This window comes from Stenella coeruleoalba, assembly GCF_951394435.1.
Source record: "Stenella coeruleoalba genome assembly, chromosome: 17".
Classification (NCBI taxonomy): Eukaryota; Metazoa; Chordata; class Mammalia; order Artiodactyla; family Delphinidae; genus Stenella; species Stenella coeruleoalba.
The window spans coordinates 40838686-40860348 of NC_137163.1; the positions used below are offsets into that span (position 1 = coordinate 40838686).

The 21663-nt window shown below is 33.6% G+C and overlaps 1 protein-coding gene across 4 annotated transcripts in view; it reads left to right on the forward strand.

The window, feature by feature from the left end:
• Positions 1-21663, forward strand: part of LOC307175933 (DNA repair and recombination protein RAD54B) — a 97946-nt gene that overhangs the window by 28526 nt on the left and 47757 nt on the right. The window contains exons 1-2 of one of the 4 annotated variants that reach the window (XM_079901660.1): positions 7865-9459; positions 13358-13500. The exons of the other annotated variants lie outside the window; for them this stretch is intronic. Coding sequence (XP_079757786.1) covers positions 9086-9459; positions 13358-13500 — 517 coding nt within the window. The 5' untranslated portion in view covers positions 7865-9085. Of the gene's footprint in view, positions 1-7864; positions 9460-13357; positions 13501-21663 lie in introns of those variants that run through there. 4 annotated transcript variants of the gene reach the window in all.

Genomic DNA, 21663 nt, shown 5'->3' on the forward strand with positions numbered 1-21663 from the left:
CTCAAGATTGCTTTGGCTATTCGGGGTCTTTTGTGTTTCCATACAAATTGTGAAATTTTTTGTTCTAGTTCTGTGAAAAATGCCAGTGGTAGTTTGATAGGGATTGCATTGAATCTGTAGATGGCTTTGGGTAGTAGAGTCATTTTCACAATGTTGATTCTTCCAATCCAAGAACATGGTATATCTCTCCATCTATTTGTATCATCTTTAATTTCTTTCATCAGTGTCTTATAATTTTCTGCATACAGGTCTTTTGTCTCCTTAGGTAGGTTTATTCCTAGATATTTTATTCTTTTTGTTGCAATGGTAAATGGGAGTGTTTTCTTGATTTCACTTTCAGATTTTTCATCCTTAGTGTATAGGAATGCCAGAGATTTCTGTGCATTAATTTTGTATCCTGCTACTTTACCAGATTCATTGATTAGCTCTAGTAGTTTTCTGGTAGCATCTTTAGGATTCTCTATGTATAGTATCATGTCATCTGCAAAGAGTGACAGCTTTACTTCTTCTTTTCCGATTTGGATTCCTTTTATTTCCTTTTCTTCTCTGATTGCTGTGGCTAAAACTTTCAAAACTATGTTGAATAAGAGTGGTGAGAGTGGGCAACCTTGTCTTGTTCCTGATCTTAGTGGAAATGCTTTCAGTTTTTCACCATTGAGGACGATGTTGGCTGTGGGTTTGTCATATATGACCTGTATTATGTTGAGGAAAGTTCCCTCTATGCCTACTTTCTGCAGGGTTTTTATCATAAATGGGTGTTGAATTTTGTCGAAAGCTTTCTCTGCATCTATTGAGATGATCATATGGTTTTTCTCCTTCAGTTTGTTAATATGGTGTATCTAAATTACTACAGGTAATTATCTACAGGTAAATTATCTAAAATACTACAGGTAAAGCTAGGCTCTTATATATTTTACCTGTAGAAATTGGTATTATTATTTTTTGCGATAATAGTAATTATTGCCCCAGGGAAGCCCCTAGAAATTGGTATTATTGATGTGGATGGTGTGTTTCAAATAAATGATACCATACAGTATACATATATCTACGTACAACTTGATTTTTTCATTCGCTAATGTCAAAGATAAACAAAGCCAGACATTAGTTAAAGCAGTGGAAGCAGATTTTATTCATTAACTCCTGACAGTGGGGTAAAGACCTGAGCTCCATTCTGATTTGTGCAGCTTTTGAAGGGAGGATGAGGGAGTCAAAGAGGGAGCTCAAGTAGAGTCAGGGAAGTGAAAAATTACAAAAGGTAGGTCTGTGTAAATGAGATTAGGGCAGCTCTGTCTGCTAGCTAGCAGTTATCAAAGTTAGGATTCTACCTTCTCACTAAGACTGGGAGGCCTTGGCTCTGTTCTTCCTGATAATTACATTTCAAAGGAGTGACTTTCAGGTCCTTGAGACACTCCTGAGTTGTGGGAGATTTAGTAAATGCCCTACCAAAGGGAGGTCAGGGGCCTAGGGTCAGGTGTTAGCTAGGACAAACAGTAAATTCTTTTGATAGCTCTGAGCTTTTCCAGAATGGAGCTCACGAGGAGGCTAGGTTGGGGCCTTTAGGCTGCTAGAGGCCATCCTAGGGTTGGTCAAGTCTCTTAGTGCAGGGGTTTGGATGGAGTTGTTCCATGCTGAGAGTACTTTGCAGCTCTCACTAGTATGCTTTGGAGACTTGTTTTCATTTTAGAACATATAGATGAACCTATTCTTTTAATTGCTGCAGGATATACCATGGTATGAATATAACATGATTTATTTAGGGTTTTTATTAAAAACAATCCTGCAGAGAACATCCTTGTACATGTGGTCTTATGAACTTATGCAAATATTTCTCAGTTGTCAGATCATAATGTGTTTATATTATATTTTAATATGGTTTGCTAATTGCCTTCTTAAGTGGCTCTGCCATCATTACTGTATGAGAGAATTTATTCCCCCAAATTCCTTAACACATGCTATTAAACTTTTTAACTTTTGCCAGTTGAATGGGTAAAAACAACTATGGTCTTTTACTTTCCATCTCCCTGATTACTTGTTGAGCTCTTTATATATTGGACGTTTATATTTTATTCTTTAAATTCTGTTTGTATTCTATATTTGTTTTTCTGTTGCATTGTTTTTCTTAGTTTGTAAGAATTATTTATAATTTAATTTTGATTATCTAAGTAATATGAATATATTTTTATAAATTTCATAATAATACAGTTAAGTTAAAGGTTCTTAACTGTCCCTGTCAATCTTAGTCTCCTTCCAGTAATAGCTGCTGTCATTAGTTTGGTGCCTATCCTTCTATACCAAAGCTGTCGAATAGAAATATAATATAAATCATATATAAATATTAAAAAATTTTCTAGTAATCATGTTACAAAAGTAAAAAGAAGCAGGTGAAATTAATTTTAATTATACATTTTAATTAACTCAATATGTATATCATCTCAACATGTGATTAAAAGTTATTAATTATTATTATTCATATTAAGTCTTTGGAAGCTGGTGTATATTATACATTTACGGCATATCTCAATTTGGATGCTGTATTTTTATTTTGAATTCTTGATTAGTATTTAGATTTCATAATATTTATGAAATAAATAAGTTCTAAACATACATAAAAGTTGTCCATTAGCTGAATTGAGTTTTAAAAAATTTCTGTTTATATTTGTATCTACATCAACAAAACTAGTTCATCTTTTTTAGAAGAATTGATATGACTTGGAAACAAAAGCATGTCAGTTTCAAAAAAAAAATGTCTGTCCAAATTTACTAATTTACTAATTCTTGTGTCAACTCAGTATTATTAACATTGAATTCAAAAGAGCAGTGTATAAATTTAAAAGCAGCTCTAAATTTATCAATATCAACAAAGTGTTTTTCAAATTCTTCTTGTAGTTTTTTCATGCAATTTACATAAAACTTAATTATAATTAAAATTTTCTGTCGATTCATGTTAGAGGGATATATACGGTTAGTTACTGAGTTGTATGTTTATGGAAATTTTTACATTAAACATGTATTCTTCTACCTATCTAACCAGGTCACAAATATGCCTTTTCCTTGGATTTTCAAATTTAGCTCACTCATATACAGTGTGATATTGATGACAAAACGTAAATCACATTGCCACTGTTTTGTCTTTGATTATTGAATGTTTAGCAAGTATTCTTTTTGTTTTAAAAAAAATCTTGAGTTGGAGTTAACAGTACAATAATTATAAACAATAATAATTATAAATTTTATAGACAGTACAATAATTTATAAAACTCTCCATGACTCAACCAATGAGCACTGGCAAAGAACAAAAAAAATCATTAGTGTTCTTTTTTTTTTTTTTTTTTGCGGTACGTGGGCCCCTCACTGCCGCGGCCTTTCCCATTGCGGAGCACAGGCTCTGGATGCGCAGGCCCAGCGGCCACGGCTCACGGGCCCAGCCGCTCCACGGCATGCGGGATCCTCCCAGACCGGGGCACGAACCCGCGTCCCCTGCACTGGCAGGCGGACTCCCAACCACTGTGCCACCAGGGAAGCCCTATTTTTTTCTTTTTTAACCAGTTCCATAAACTGGTATTTGCATATGTATTCCAAATGGTTTTAACAACTATATTCTTGACATTTTTTTAAAAAATTAATTTATTTTTTGTCTGTGTTGGGTCTTCGTTTCTGTGCGAGGGCTTTCTCTAGTTGCGGCAAGCAGGGGCCACTCTTCATTGCGGTGTGCGGGCCTCTCACTGTTGCGACCTCTCGTTGCGGAGCATGTGCAGGCTCAGTAGTTGTGGCTCACGGGCCTAGTTGCTCCGTGGCATGTGGGATCTTCCCAGACCAGGGCTCGAACCCGTGTACCCTGCATCGGCAGGCAGATTCTCAACCACTGCGCCACCAGGGAAGCCCCTATTCTTGACACTTTTCATAGAGTCTGCTCTAGAAAGTTGAGCACAATATTTTCATAATGTGTGTGGAACAGAGTAGTATATGAAATATTAATTTCTTGTTTTAAAATTGCAATAAATCCAGATTTTTAAACTTAACCTAACAGAGCATCATCTATTGCAGTAGAACTATTATTTTTCCATGTCTAGCTAAAATTCTTTGACAGATATAGATTAAAAAATATCTGTGTTATGAGTTCATATATCTATTTGGTCATGAATTGATAACATTCCTTTGTAAATTTTGAAGTCCTTTGAGATAAAATGTGACCCATGTGTTAATAGGGCAGTATCTCTTTTATTGTATAACTTTTATTATATAACTTTTATTGTATAACTCATTTAAATCTAAAGAGAAGTACTTGCAATTTAAAAAATATTGAATCAATTGATGTTTGATATGTTAGGTCTTGTATTCTACAGGCAATTATTGGCTGCTTAATTGAAGCTCTTTCGTTTTTAAAATATCGTTTAAAATCCTTTCCCAATAATTTTCTGACAAAATTTCCGTAACTGAAATAGTATGTATGTATTTTTACCATCTCTTTACTAACAATGGTTTTCTTTTTTTGTGTGTGCAAGAAACCAAACCATTTTATAGCTGGCCAAAATTACAAGGTCAGACGTTGTTACATATTATTTAAAAATATTTCTGGATATTTAATTCTGATTTGAGGTGCCTAAACTTCATCAGTTCTTGTTTGTTGAGAGGAAACTGCTTGTCAGATTTACTATGTGTCTGTTGACAGTGTCTCTTAACGTTGTCTATTTTATTTTCTTTACCTTTTTAAAATGCATTAAACAGCTTATTCCTGTTGTTCTGCTTTAGCAAATTGCATTTGGTATTCAGTATGAAATATGTAATATGCTTTAGTTCGGTCTCTCATTTTTTTCTTTATTATTCCAGCAAGAGTACTAGCTTCTGCATCTGCACTTGATTCTGCATCAGTAGTATACTTTTTTATATTAAAAAGTTTGCCCATTATTTTTTTAGCTAGAAAAATAATTTAATTATAATTAAGACAGAATAAGTAATTCAGATTAATAATCAATTACAGTTTATACAGGGTATCACTATAATTTGTGCTGTCTGCATAAAATATTCAAACAAATCCATTAAATGTTATATCAGTGCATAGAAAAAATTCATTCAAGCAGAATTTATGTACACTAACACAGTGTACCTAGCATTTTCATGAAATGAGGTTTCCACAAAAGTAAATTTCCAGATAACTAAAGCTTAGTCAAGTGCTTTGTAAAATAGATTTCAGAAGTTAACAATAAACATTCTTCTTGTATGTATTATGTACTTATTAGACAGAATATTTGAATAATGAATTAAATAATGAATTAATTAATTCTTTCAAAAAAAAACAGAATCAATTTAAGATTGACTACACTGCTGATGTGATTATGTGTAATGTCAAGAAAAATTCTACCGGACAAGTTAAACAGGCAAGAAGACTTTATTCAAGACTACTGTGGACTTCCCTGGTGGCACAGTAGTTGAGAATCCGCCTGCCAATGCAGGGGAGCCCTGGTCTGGGAAGATCCCACATGCCGTGGAGCAACTAAGCCCATGCGCCACAACTACTGAGCCTACACTCTAGAGCCCGTGAGCCACAACTACTGAAGTGCATGTGCTCTAGGGCCCGTGTGCTGCAACTACTGAGCCCATGTGCTGCAACTACTACTGAAGCCCATGCGCCTAGAGCCTGTGCTCTGCAACAAGAGAAACCACTGCAATGAGATGCCCATGCACCGCAATGAAGACCCAATGCAGCCAAAAATAAATAAATTAAATAAATAAATTAAAAGAATCCGCCTGCCAGTGCAGGGTACATGGGTTCGATCGCTGCTCCAGGAAGATCCCACATGTTGTGGAGCAACTAAGCTTGTGCGCCACAACTGCTGAGCCTGTGCTCTAGAGCCTGCGAGCCACAGCTACTGAGGCTGCATGCCACAAATACTGAAGCCCGTGTGCCTAGAGCCCTTGCTCCGCAACAAGAGAAGCCACTGCAATGAGAAGCCCACGCACCACAGCAAAGAGTAGCCCCTGTTCACTGCAAGTAAAAAAAGCCCATGTGCAGCAACAAAGACCCAATGCAGCCTAAATAAATAAATAAATAATTTATTAAAAAAAAAAAAAAGACTGTTGCAACAGGGGAGAGAGACTGAACTCAACTGCTACTACAACAGGGATTTACAGCCAATAGGCAGGGTAAGGGGGTCAGTGGGTGGAAAATTACTGAGAGGAACTTGGTTAGGTATTAACGGTGGGAGTATGAAGAATTTGGTTAGGTATCAAGGGTAGGGGGATTCTCTATAAACTGGTTTAGCAGGATCCTTGCTAAAGTCCTAGTTGAGAAGAAGGCTCAGAGGAGCCTGACTAACGTTTGGTCCAGGAGGGAGTTCTTGTCCATAATACTAGAAACAATAGTATCATTTGTGACAAAAGGGTTAAGTAAAATGTAATCCTACCCAAACAATAAAGTTGTGTTTAATGGAAAAATATGCTGCCTCAGGTAAAAAATTTTGTTTAATTAAAATTCAATAAAGTAAAAAATTCAGTCCCATTGACCACATTTAAAATGCTCAATAGCTGGACTTCCCTGGTGGTCCAGTGGGGCCAAAAAAAGAAAAAAGAAAAATGCTCCATAGCTACCTGCAAGTCATGGCTCCTGTAATTAGGCAGAAGAGTTCCAGACCTTCTTGGAGTACATTTTCATACCTATGTATGGACCTGCATTCTATACCTACACATATATTTTCTGTACCTACAGAAATATTTAGCTTTGGGTGTTTTGGGTAAGCATAATGGGATTATAATTGTATGTATTTTTGTTTTACTTGCTTTTTTCACTTACCATGTATTTTGGAGCTTGTTCTGTGTCAATACACAGAAATCTACCTTTTGCATTTTAGTGCTGCCCAGAGTAGACCATAGTATGGATATACTTTAGTGACTTTAACTTGTCCCCAACTGATGTGCTCTTAGATTGCTTCCAATACTATGCAACTACTAAGAAGGCTCTGCTGCTCCTTGTGTGTTTGAGTATTTTTCAAGGTAGATTCTGAGAAGTAAAATTACTGCAAGTTTAGAAGTTTTTACACATGTAAACTATTAATACGTACTCTGAGATTGCCATCACAAATGCCATTTCACACTCTCATGAACGGTACAGAAGAGTACTCTGCCCTGCACCCTCATCCACTCCTGACATTTTCATTCTTTAAGAATTTTGCCAGTCTTGTGGATGAAAATCATTTTTCGTATACATTTCCTTGATAGTGAGATTGAACGTTTTTTCACATTTCCTCATGGATGTCTTATGGATGAAAATCGTTTTTGGTATACATTTCCTTTATGGTGAGATTGAACGTTTTTTCACATCCTTATGGATGTCTTATGGATGAAAATCATTTTTGGTATACATTTCCTTGATAGTGAGATTGAACGTTTTTTCACATTTCCATTAGCACATCATTTCTTAACACAATGCCTGTATTTCTTCCAAAAATAATAATATTGTTTAAAGACAGTGTATATCCTGTGTTCTCGCTTTCCTTTGAGTAACTGTGGTCAGGTTGTTGGAGCAGGTCAGTTTTCAGTTTGCATCTCTAGGGGCAAGAATCATTTGCATTACTATTTTCTACAACTTTACTCAGCAATAAAACTGCTCAAAGACGGTGAAAGGCTAGGACTGCTAAAAATCAGATTACCCAGTAGAGTATGCCAGAAAACACCTAGCATCCTATAGTGTACCCAGCAATCTTTCACTTTTTTTCCTGACAAATAACACATTTCCTGACAAATAACACATTCTAGCACATTGTCTGGTTCAAAGTGAGAACTTAACAAATTTAATTTAATTCTCTTCTATTGAAAGAATGAAAAACAAAGTAATTGAAAATTGATGGCATTTCTGTAGAGCTATAGTTCTTTGGATAGGGGCTGTATCTAGATTTACCTTTGTTTTCTTTGGGCCTTTCTCAGTGCTTGGGAACATTTTTACAGGTGTTCAGCAATTGATTGAATGGAACTGTGTTCAAATATGTTCTAATTCATTCTCCTATCTGGAGAAACATGTATATCAGGAGAAAATAGGCTTATTTGTTTACATTGTTATTTATCATGTTTCAGACAGAGATTAGAAAATATATCCTAAACACGCAAATTGGTGGCCTTGCAAATGACTAGACTAGCTGTTTCCTTTCATAGCTCAAATTGTGTGAAAATGGCTAAATAAAGATCGTACTCTAATAATAGCAAATGCGATTTTGTTGTGTGCAGTCTTAAGGTATTATTATGCTGTTCTTACAGTGAATGGTGTTTTTTACACATGCTAAAGCGGGCTAGCATATTCATGTATGTTACAGCTGGAATAATGCATTGCTTTAAAAACATAATTTTTATCTGCTTTTTAGATTTAGTGTTCAACAAAAATTTCTTCTTAAGTAACTGAAAAAAAAAAAAAACACGGTGTTTACTGTAGACTGTAAAATGAAGGAGAAGCTTAGCTTTACCGTGGAGTCTGAGCTGGGTGTAACCTAACTAGCTAGAGGATATGCAATTCCTGATTGACAGCAGGACCAGCATTATGCAGATTTTGTAAGAGAGAACAGCAGCTCAGAAACAGTGATTAGGGGCTCTGTTAGGAATCACTACATTCACCACTCATATCTTTAGTTTTTCATTTTTCTGTCTACTGGATTTGTAAACAAATAGTACAAAACAGTTCCTCTTTTGTTTTTATTAAAGTGATACTGCAGTGCATTTTCAATCTATCAGTTAGGCAAACGTGTTGGAATTCGATATTCTCCCTAAATTAGCTAATTTTTAGCTGTGTTCCATGCTTATCTCTAGACCTTTGTGTATTAAATCCTACCTCGAGCTGTTCTCTTTATACACAAGTGTGTTTTGCTTGTGCCTTCCTGTCTTCTTCAGTGAGAAGCTTTATGTAGGTCAGGCTTGGCTTAAGCAGATTTCCTGAACCTGCGTCAGCTTAAGCTGGAGGAATTTTAATAAACCCTCCCCTGTAGGCGTGGGCCTAAATGAGGCTAGCCTAGTTAAGCCTGATCTTTTTCTGTTTGTGAAAAGAGCTGAGCAGAGCTGAAGGCTGCATGGTGGTTTCAGAAACTGCCTACTTAATTTGAAAAGAACAATGGTAGGAAAAGCTAGATCTTCCAATTTTACCTTATCTGAAAAGCTTGATTTGTTAAAGCTTGTGAAGCCATATGTTAAAATTCTGGAAGAACACACTAACAAACATTCAGTAATAGTGGAAAAGAATAGATGTTGGGATATCATAGCAGTTAACTATAATGCAAGTGGAGTAGACCGCCCTCCTCGAACAGCGCAGGGCCTACGCACTCTTTACAAAAGGCTCAAAGAATATGCCAAACAGGAGCTATTGCAGCAAAAAGAGACCCAATCAGATTTTAAAAGCAATATTTCTGAGCCAACCAAGAAAGTTATGGAGATGATTCCCCAGATTTCCAGTTTTTGCCTGATAAGAGACAGGAACCACATACAAAGGTAAGCTTTATTTTATTTTGTTGTGAAAATTATGGCGCCTCCTATCTATTGGGCTCTGGCTTAGTTGTGATAAAGATATGCATAGTAAGCATCCCCACTACGGGAGCAGTGAATAGTGTCTTTGTTTTGTATTCTTAAAAAAGAAAAGTGAGGCTATAAGGAATTTTTCTGCTGCACTGGATTTAAGCCACTTTTTATTGTCTTCCCCTCCCCCTTCCCTCCTTCTGTAGTTTCTAAAAAGTAAAGGTTAGGGAGGAATAAATGGGATGTAATTTGTGACATTACCTCATAAACTTTTAAAGCTTTAAAATTAAATTGTTTAGTTAGCTTCTGAGAGATACCTTTTTCTTATTTCATTTAAGATTACATTTCATTAGAATTTTCAATTTTGTATAAAGTTAGTAGTTTCAGGAAAAATGGAACTCTTGCTTTTTTTTAATGAATTATCAGTGTCTACACTTACTGAATATTAATTGAGCTAAAAACCTAAAATGAACAATTAAGTAAACTTGTTAATGGCATCATAGTATATATTAAAGTTTAAAGTATTTTTAAATGTACAGTTTAAAGTATTTTTCTAACTTAACATTCAAAATAAAAAAGACAAGAACACAAGAAAAGGAGTTAATGCCTAATTAGGGATTCAGATTACTTAATAAAACTAAAAACTTTTGTTGTTTTTACACCATAATGGTCTAGTTTCACTTTGATTTGGGGTCATACAGGAAAGGGTAAGCTCTCCCATACTATTCTGCAAGGGTATCAAATTATGAATTTTAATATATCAATAAGAGCAGCTGGATTAGAAACAGTTTTTTTGGTTGAATTTGTGCTCTACATAAGTACTTGCCTGGAAATCTTCAAAAACTATTATCCTGCTGCTGATTCAGATTTTAACCTCTGGCAAAAGATAAAAATGGCAGCTACAGGCTTCTTCTGAATCATTTAGGGTAATTTAAGCAAACTGTAAACTCCTTGTTAGTTGAGGAACCTTCAAACAAAACTTTACAAGGTACTTTCCTATTGATGGAAGAGTCATTATATAAGCAAAATTATTAATTACCTATGAAATCCCTTTGAAGTTAGGGAAGAAATGGAAAAACCTTTTTAGCCAAACATATTTGTTATTTTGATAATTTACTAGGATAATATTTTTGAGCCCAGCTTCTTACCATATACTTCTTATTTCTAGTTGATAGCATAGTAAAAAAATAGCACCAGTGGGAATCCAAGATGTGGATACACAGTATATTAATTCATGGGGTCACTGCTTAAACTGTTCACTGTGATGACAGATGATTAAATCCTAGTATGCTGAATGTCCAAAAAAAAAAAACTCCACAGTAAGACTGTTTTATACTCATTAAAATTTTTTTCCTCTTTGAATCATAAAGAACAGTGGCTTTGTATTATAGGTATAAAACTACCTTTGGGGTATAGGTTTTTATAATTTGAAAACTACACGTAGAAACTGTAGTTTTATCAAGTTGTGTATTTTAAAAATACACTGATATAGAAGAAAAATAATATATAAGATACAAAGATATATTTACATTTTGACCGCTTGTGTGTGTGTGTATGTATGTATGGTATATATACACGTACATACATAGAATATATATACCTACACAGTCAATCTTTGGGACACCAACATTTCTCTGATTAAATGCATTGATTTACACATTTCTATACCTACTGTTTAAACAATCAGTTTTTCAGATTTTAAAGGTAAGAATATCAGAAATATGCCAATTAAATGCTTATTTTTGTTAGTGTGTCTGCTCTGCCACTTTCTCTATACTAGCATTTTAATTTATAATATATTTATGTACTTAATATACTTATACTTGTTTGACATCATCTTGAATCTTAATTATCTCAGAAGTTTATAATTCACTATCTTAATTATACTTCTATATAAATATGACAGTTAATCTCATCAAACTCTCTATACTTAATAAGGAAAATATTACTGCTTATATAATTTAACGTATTTAAGTATATACAGGTATTTTGTAAGGCTATTTATTTCTACAACTGACATTGATTTATGTCTTTATATTTACCTCTCTTTAACATCAGATTATATTTTGTGTTTTTATAACCAATTTTATCCTCAGAGTTCATATTCATACATTTTAGAAGTTCTTTTCTGTTTTATCATTTTTTTGTGACCTCTAAATCATTTTTAGGCTTTGTTATGCCTTATTTGTAATGTTTTAACTAAAGTGGAATGGAATATTCCAGATATAAGGCGTATTTTTAATTTACATGGGAGTATATTGTCTATGTTTAATTGTGAGTCTTATAGTCTATTATACATACTAATTTGGAAAAGTAATTATGTGGATTTAAAAAATTTAATTTATATCTGTTGTTTTAACTTTTTCCCAATCTAGGATTTAGAGATGTTAATAAAAGCAAATCTTACTAATTTGAATTACATTTATATTCCATTGTTTTGCTTTTGAAAATCATAAAATGACAAAAAAAGACAAGAATGAAAATGAAGGAATTTATATAATCTACAAATAGGTTTTTTATAACATACTAAATATCTTATTATTTCATTTGTGCCTCTTAGACAAATATCTGATATTTCTGGCAATTTAATGTTATTAGTAAGTGACATATGGGGAGTTTAAATTCTTTTCCTTATGTTCTACTTAAACTTGTTCCAGCATTTTAATCATCCATGTAGAATGTATTCTAACCTATATTACTTATTTATAATTTATAAAATGTTATTTAAATAATGTGAAGTGTAGCATTTTCATTAATGTTCCAATAATCTCTTTCACCTCGATAACTTTTATTTTTAAGTTAAGCAGAAACATAAATTAAAAAAAAAAACCCTCAAGAAACATTATGTATTCTTAATTCACAACTTCATGTTATACATGAAATTATTTAAAAACCAACAGAATTTTCAGGAACATTGTGTTTATGTCATAACAAATATTGTAATGTCAAAGTTTAAATTATGCTAAAACTGTAGTCGCCTCTAATAGGAATGCATATTTTATGGAAATTTCATGTAAATTTAATAAATTTTCAATATATCATATATAGGCCATTAAAAAAACATTGCATTGAAAAAACCCATTTCATTTATTCAATCATTCAACATATGATGAGCACCTGTGAGGTTCCAAGTAGAGTATTATACTGGGTACTGATGATCCAGTGGTAGTTAAAAGACTTAAAGATCACCTGAGTCATGTAGTTTAGGATAGGTAAAGGGGAAACACCATTGCATCTGAAATTGGATAGTTAGGAGAACCCCCTGATAGTTGGGCATACCCAAAATCATACACAATCTTGTTTTTCCTCTGTGTGTGTGTGTGTGTGTGTGTGTGAGTGTGACTACTGAGAAATCAATACGTCTCAGAGATTGCCTTCCACTGTCCTGCTGGAAGTCATAGACTCTGGTGATTTTTAGATCAGGACAGGAGAGGAGAAGCAGGAGGTCTAGGACTAAGGTGTCGGGATAGCAAGGCCCAGAATGAATTAAATGACACTTTACACCATTTAAGAACCTCAGGCTTATAGGGACAATTGGTATCTCTTTGAGAGTATCAAAAATGCCTTTTCTTTTGTATTTACCTTGATAGCCTTGTGTAGTATTTGTAAGTTCCTGTTCTTTTAAGAGGCCAATTTTAAAGTTAAGGATGGAGATATATATATGTGTGTATATATATATATATATATATATATATATATAAAATTAAAATCCCAACCATAGTCACTTTAATTTATTATTGCAAGGGTTAAAAATATTTTTTGTTTCATAATTTTCTTTATAGCTTGATAATGTATATTAAATATGAAATTATGCTTTAAAATGCTCTTATATTCATTTGATTTACATTTTATAATGCTTTTTTGTGTGCTGTAGTGCAAACTTGGATGAGGAAGCACAGGCTGGTACAAGTTCACTACAGGTAATGTTGGACCACCATCCAGTTGCTATTACAGTGGAGGTGAAGCAAGAAGAAGACATTAAGCCCCCTCCTCCACTGGTTTTAAATTCTCAACAGAGTGATACTTTAGAGCAAAGAGAAGAACATGAATTAGTACATGTTATGGAAAGATCTTTGTCACCGTCACTTTCCTCTGTTGATATGAGAATGACATCGTCTCCATCTTCTATCCCAAGGAGAGATGATTTTTTTCGGCATGAAAGTGGAGAAAATTTTAGGTCACAGTTAGGGTATGATCCTCAGATTCTGCAAATGCTGAAAGAGGAGCATCAGATAATTTTAGAAAATCAAAAAAATTTTGGATTATATGTTCAGGAGAAGAGGGATGGATTGAAAAGAAGGCAGCAGCTAGAGGAAGAGCTGCTAAGAGCAAAAATTGAAGTGGAGAAGCTGAAAGCAATTCGCTTACGGCATGATCTATCTGAATATAATAGTCTCTAAGATTTTTTTTTGCAGTCTTGCAATTTGATAATTCTAATTTTGGCCAAATTACTTTCATTTGGGAATATCCTGAAGCAGAGTACATATTCTTTTTTTTTTTTTGTGGCCACGCCGCATGGCATGTTATGATCTTAGTTCCCTGACCAGGGATCGAACCCACACCCCCTGCAGTGGAAGCACAGAGTCTTAACCACTGGACCACCGGGGAAGTCCCAGAGTACATATTCTTAAAAAATATTGTTAATCTCTATTATGAAAAAGGCTTTTTTGACAGGATTTTCTAATTAATTAATTTTCCTTTGATATATATTAAAACGCTGATTGGTATGGTTATAAATTTTTTTGTCTTCCTCTAATTTTTTTCCTAAGATGTTTTAATTGTTGGCCTTACAAAAGATGTTTTATTTTGGTTATTAACATATATATAAATAACATATATAAATACATAAGTATTCTTTCAAAGTTCTGAATCTTCAGCATTTTTAATTAGCACTTTGAAAGCTGTATGTAGTTCAAAGTTTTTAAGTCAATCTAATTTAGAAGCAATACTAGCCTAATAGAAGCTTGTCTGTATGACATTGATTTTTATGCTTTCATTCTTTGACAGAGTAAGTCCTAGGATTTTAGGGATGGAAGGTATTTGGAGAACACTTTTTCCCACCTCAGTTTTGAGGTAATGAAACCGAGGTCCAGGGAGAACTCAATGATTTACTTGATGTAACAAAGCTCTTTATGGCAGAGCAATGACCAGCACTCAGTTTTTGTTTCTCTGTAATTTTTTTCCCCCTGCCATTCCACAGAAGTAAAAATCCACAAAAATATCCTACATGTTAAAAAATTAGAAACATTTATTTCATTAAAATTGCTTTTAAAAATTGGTGGGTTATGAAATCAGGGGAATTGTGTCAATTACCCCCTTCCTCCTCCTCCTTTTTTTGTCCAGCAAAATAAGATATTCTATTGGAGCTGTTATATATTTTGACTACAAGATTTAATACGTCAATTCATTTGCAATGTCTTAGTCTGAAAAAGATTTCTTTCACAGTAAAATCACAGTAAAAACTTTAATGAACAAAATTAAAATTTTATTTAGAATAAAAATAGCAAAAATTATATGTTTATAATTTATGATATCTATAGTCTTTTATGTTTTTGTAAATATTGCTATTTTAGTATTTGTGGAAATAAAACCTTGATTCTTAAAGCACACATAGACATTTATGTTAAATCTTTAATATGTTTATTACTTAAGGATTTCTATTTTTGCTGGGACTGTGTTGAGGAAGGATATTCAAGCCAAGCTTTAGAATGGGGTAGGTAGGATTTCAGCCGTATTGGGGAGAAAGGATGTTTATGCCAGAGTGAGCAGCATGAAAAAGGCATAGAGAATGAGAAAAAGTGGGTCAGAGTGTATAAGCACAAATACAGTGCTAAGCCAGGTGATTTTTAAGTGATTTTAAGTGAGCATAGGGCCAATTAGGGCTGTGATAATCTGGACAAGGACATATACCTTGACTAACTGGTGTAGCTACCCTTGAGCTCCAGCAGAATTTTTACATGCAGAAATGAGCCAGAAATCTGCATTTTTATGAGAAATTTTTATTTGTAAAACATTTGCAAATAATTAAAATTATTTAAAATAATAAATAGACGAAACATGTGAATGGGCCTCATTCAGCCAGTGGGCTTTCGGCTCATGGCCTGTGGTGTAGAGCAGTGGTTCACCAAGAGTAGACCCTGACCAGCAGCATCAGCATCTCTTGAGAACTTGTGAGATATGTAAATCCATTCCTTTCGGATCAGCAACTTGAGGGGTAGAGTACAGCAATCTGTTTTAATAAGTTCTCTAGAGATTCTGATGCAAGCTAAAAAACCACTCAAAGAACCACTGGAATAGAGTATTTTGAAACCTAACATGGTGCCTAAATCATATTAGATTTTCAGAAATTTTTGTTGAAGAGTGGGTGAAGGTAAATTGAGGGATATCAATTTGGAAGTTGGAAGCTGGTTGGTGCCACATTATGGATTACATTAAATGCTGTTTTTAAGGAATCGAAAGTGAATATATAATGGCAAGCCATGGAAGGCTTTTGACTAGGGACATATGACTAGAGCTCTGATTTAATGTCATAATAGCAGCATTTCAGGGTGGGCATTGTAGTGAGGGGAAATTAAATCTGAAATTTAGGTTATGGCTATAGGAATAGAAAGAATAAAAATAAAACGGACTCTTACAGTACTGTTTTAGCTTGTTGACTGCTTAATTTCATTGGTGTTTTGTATCTGCTGTTAGAGTTAAGTATTTTATTATAAAAATGCCTTGAATGTATGATATATCCTTTTGACAATTTCATCTTTAATCTGTGCTTTGACTTTTCTTTCAGTCTAATGAATCTTATAATTCTTATTTGAGGTAATGTTTTTACAATATTATTCCAGTAAATCTTTAAGGTAGTAAGCTTTAACTTTTTGAAATGATTGAAAGCAAATTACCATACAAAATGTAATTCATGTTATAATCTTAGCATGGTACTACTCAGAATTGTTAATGAATGTTCAATTTGAATGCTGACTTTGTACAGCTAAATCAGTTTTCCAGGTGTGTTCTGTGGAACATTAATTCTGTGAAATGTTTTTAGCCAAGTTATGTGTTCAGAAAAGTGCAATATACATCTTTTTTGGTGGTTAGATTCTAATATAAGTGTGGAAGCTAAAAATGTATACTATATAAAATTGCCCTTGAAAATTTTTTTGCTGCCCAGAAAATAGTGTAAACATAGTCTGCTACAGTCTATTTTTCTCCAGCAGTGTTCAAGATTGTTGTTTCGTTGCTTATGTCATGTGACAGACTTGTTAACATGTAGGGACCGAGTAGAATAAAAACCTTATTTTACATATTTTTAAACAACAGAATTATACTCATTGCAGTGAGTTTACTGCAGCAGTTTTTCTGAGTCAATCTTGTTTAATTTTAATCTGCAAAAATTAAAGTGAATGTGGTTCTGCTCCATTTTCATTGCTCCATCTCCCCACCTATGCAATTATAATTAGCATAGTATAGTTTATGGGAATTTCTGTGTAAAGAAGACTTGTTTGATGACTGAACTCTTTTTAGAGGCTGTTTATTATTATCTTGCAGAGTATCTTAGGGAAATTATGAGCTAAAGCTTTTTTCTTTTTCTTTCTATATTGAGACTTTTTTGAGTTTTTGACTACTTACCAACTTACATTAGCAGTTTTTGCTGAGGACAAGTTTCACTAAGGGGAATATATAAGGGCAAATTCTATTAGTACCAATGGAATACAATTGAAGCCACCAGACATCCTACTATAGAGAACTGTTTGGGGCTGTGAGTTTACTTACGAAATGTAATGCTGGAAAAACATAGGAAAGAGTGTTTTTATTTTTAAAACGTAGACTTGGTTCTGTAGAAATACTATTTCATCCAATATATTAGAAATTTAGATAGTACCTAGTTATTCTTGCCACCTTCTTGTCTTTTCTTATCCATTTGAACTTAAATGGATGTTTGTTTTTTTACAAGTTATGATTTTATAAACCTAGGTATGATTTATAGTGACATTCTGAAAAAGTTAATGAAGCTCTTTCATTTCTAACAAATGCCAGATTTCTTAAAATATTCAAATTAAATATTTTCCTTTTTTGTATAATGCGACATCAACTTGGTGTTATTTTATTTTTGAAAGATTCACTCTACCCTATTGCCTCTTTACTTACATGAAAATGTTTGAAATATGAATTATTTTCCATGTGCCTTCTTTTAAAGTAATGTCAAGTTTTAAATAGATATGTTTAAATAATTAAGTGTGGTAAATTGTAATTAATATATACTGTAGATGATAGTGGTTAAATGTGTTGTTAATACATGTTCTTTTAAATACATGGTAATACATTGTACTACTCTTTGTGTGTGCCATGAAACAAAGAATTCAGTACTATAGAGGTAAATTTTTTTGATGAGGCATAATTGAAATATATTTCTTTAGGTGATATAATAGATGCCAAATGTACCATGTCTAAATTTCATAATATATTTATTTTTTTCAAATGTTAAGATTCACAAATTCTCAAAATCAATTAAATATTTGATGGTGACTTTGATTGTAAATAGTTAAAAATAATTAGATGAAATATGGTTGCAGTACTTAACAAATACAAAAGAGTAAATTCTTAAAATATGCAACCTAATTAAACATTAGCAGTCATGCTAGATCTTGTATATAATTTTGAGAAATTGGTTCCGTATTTTTTAATGTATCTTCTTAAAGTTGTTTCATTAAAAGTAGCAGCTATAATGTGAATTTATATAATTTATTTTTAGTTTTCAATTCCTTTGTAAATAGTAGAAAGCAAAGTAAATAAATAAATAAAAATACCACCCAAGTTAGCCCAAACAATTTAAACTAAAATGGATGTATCATTAGACTTACACTTTGTTAGTAGATCTTTCATGAGTGTGAATTCACCTCTGTTACAAAGATTAAGAAATCCTTCAGATGTATAGAAACGAAAAAATTTATAGTAAACATTCATATGCCTACCACCTACATTCTACAATTAATGTTTTGCTGTATTTGCTTTATCACATGTTTATCTGTCTATCCATCCATACATTTTTTATTTTTTAAGAAAACTTATTTTAAAACAAGTTGCAGAATTAGAATACTTTACCCATAAACACTTCAGCATGAGTATTATGAACTGGAGTTCAATATTTATTTGTGTGTTTATGATTTTTTAGGTAAGATTTACAAACAGTGAAATGCACAAATCTTAAATGCACCATTTGATGAGTTTTGACAAATGACTACATCTGTGTAGCTTAAACCCCCATCAAGATTTTAAAAGTTATCACCCCAGAAAGTTCTCTCCTGCCCTTTCCTAACCAATACCCTGGTACCTCAGGCAACCACTGTTTTTAAAAAAACACTAATTTCTAAAAAAACAGATAAGTTTTGCTTGTTCTATGACACAGTATAATTGAGATCATATATAGTATAGATCCTTTGTTTCTGTTTTTTTCACCCGTCTTAATGTTTTTAATATTCATCCATCCTCTAATCAGTAGTTCATTGTTTTTTGTGGCTGAGTAGTATCCATTTTATAAATATACCACAGTTTGTTTATCCATTATCTTTTGACGGACTTCTGGGCTATTTCCGGATTTTGGCTGTTATGTATATTATTGTATAAATGTGTTATGGACTTAATGCTGGATTAAGGAAGATATATGTTTAACTTTTTAAGAAACTGCCAGACCTTTTCTCAAAGTGATTGTACCATTTTACACTTCCCTCCATAGTGTATGGATTACTATTTTTTTAAATAAAGCTTTGCGTGTTCATTGATTGGAATGTCAGAATTGAAATTGATGAATAACTTTTTTTGATATTTAAATGAATTTAAAATGCTGGGCAGATAGTTTAGATATCTGGGAATATTATAGTTTTACTGATTTTTTTTCTATTTTAGCACTTTTTGCCACTTATTGCATATATGCTTTGACATGAAGTACTGAGAAATATGATAAAATGTATATATAGTCCCTGCCATGCTCATGAAGTATCATTCTGAAAATGATCTTTAATGCAAAGAAATAACTTCTAGGTTTATTTTGTACGTAATGATACTTGTACTTAGTTGACCTTCATTCTGTTTTGTTAAAGAAAACTGGATGATTAGCAGTTTGAAGTAATTTGTATATTAATGTTTGTATATTTTTTAGTGTAATAAAAACTATGTTTTAAATCTTATATTTATATTGCAGTTATATGTTAATGCATATTAAAAGTTCTGGTAGCTTTTGGTAATTTTGAAACTCAAAAAATACAGTCTGCAAGAGTATTTACATTTTTTATTGAATTTGATGATATATGAGATTTTAAATTTTATTTGCTCCGTTGAAAACAGTGTGTGTATTTAGAATTGTTAAAAAAAAAGAATATTAAAGGCTTGGGTTTATGGAATGCATAATTAAACCATGCAACCCTAGAGTTACTATGCTTAGGACTCATTCATTAAGATGATAATGTCCGGGCTTCCCTGGTGGCACAGTGGTTGAGGGTCCGCCTGCCGATGCAGGGGACACGGGTTCGTGCCCCGGTCCGGGAGGATCCCACATGCTGCGGAGCGGCTGAGCCTGTGAGCCATGGCCGCTGAACCTGCCTGTCTGGAGCCTGTGCTCCACAACGGGAGAGGCCACAGCAGTGAGAGGCCTGTGTACCGCAAAAAAAAAAAAGATGATAATGTCCACTATTAATATTAAAATGACAGTGTCTCCCCCTTCCTCTTTTATCAAAGCATGGTTTTAAGCACTCTTACCTTGTGAATCTTGCTGTAGGCATTCAAGCCTCTTGTTTATGAAGACGATTTTTGGTGTTTATTTGGGAAGTAAATTACAGGGTCAAGGGGGAAATAGATCAGAACCAAGTTCAGAAACAAAAATTACAGGTAGAGTGGAATTGTTAGTGATGGTTAGTCTGGGATATAGCAAATTAGTCGTTATTTTATACATTACAAATAGTCTAGATGAAGGCAGTTATGTTCCATATATGTTTAATTCCCAGTTATCTTCATTCGACTTTTTTGCAGTCATTCACCCTCCCCCTTCCCTGCCCTATAGCCTACATTTAAAATGGGGCTAAATGGGAAGGGACTAGTGCAAGATGATGATGATAATGGTAGTTAACATTTAGAGAGCACTTACTGCATGGCAAGTACTGTTCTAAGTATCTTATATATATTAGCTAATTAGATGAAATATGGTTGCAGCAAGTCTGTGAGGTAGGTATTAGTATTACATTCATTTGGCAATTCATAAACTGGCAGAGGGGTGAGTAACTTGTCCAGGGTCACATAGCTAGTAAGGGACAGACTCAAGATTCATACTCAACCAGTCTTGGCTTCCGAGTTCATGCTTTTATCTTTCTTCTGTTCTGCAAAAGAAAGGATATATCTAATTCTGAGAATCTTATGGTATTTCAAAGTGATTATAAGAAATTCTGGATTCTTAGAATTTAACTACTGTCTTTTGTTCTAGTCAGCTTTTTTTTTTCTTTTGCAGGGGAAAGTTTGGACATAACAGCATAACAGTCAGCTCCTGAGAATATAACAGGATATTTGACTCTAGGAATGTTTTTCCCAGCCATTTTTGATGAAGACACGCTTTTTATCCCCTCTTTAACAGCAATCCTGAAGAATTTCACTTTTCTGTTAGATAACCAAGTAAAAAATGGGAACAAATTTGAAAAACGCAGAAAGATATTGTCAGTTTTTTTTTTTTTTTTTTTTTTTTTTTTTTTTTGCCGTACGCGGGCCTCTCACTGTTGGGGCCTCTCCCGTTGCAGAGCACAGGCTCCGGATGCGCAGGCTCAGCGGCCATGGCTCACGGGCCCAGCCGCTCCGCAGCATGTGGGATCTTCCCAGACCGGGGCACGAACCCGTGTCCCCTGCATCGGCAAGGTGGACTCTCAACCACTGCGCCACCAGGGAAGCCCTGTCAGTCTTTTATTTAGTGTACAGAGACTGCTACTGGTAGAAATAGTGTAAAAAGGAAACTAATTGAAATTGTCCAAAATTGCACATCACTGATTTTTTTAGAATTAAAAAACTGATCAAAGCATCTCATCTTTTTCGTTAATGCTAAAACCCTCAAAACTTTATCTGGAAAAATCAAGGTTCGTGAAACAACAAAACTAACACATGACAACTAACTTACCTAAAAACTGGTAACTTTTTTTTGACTAAAAACTAATGGAG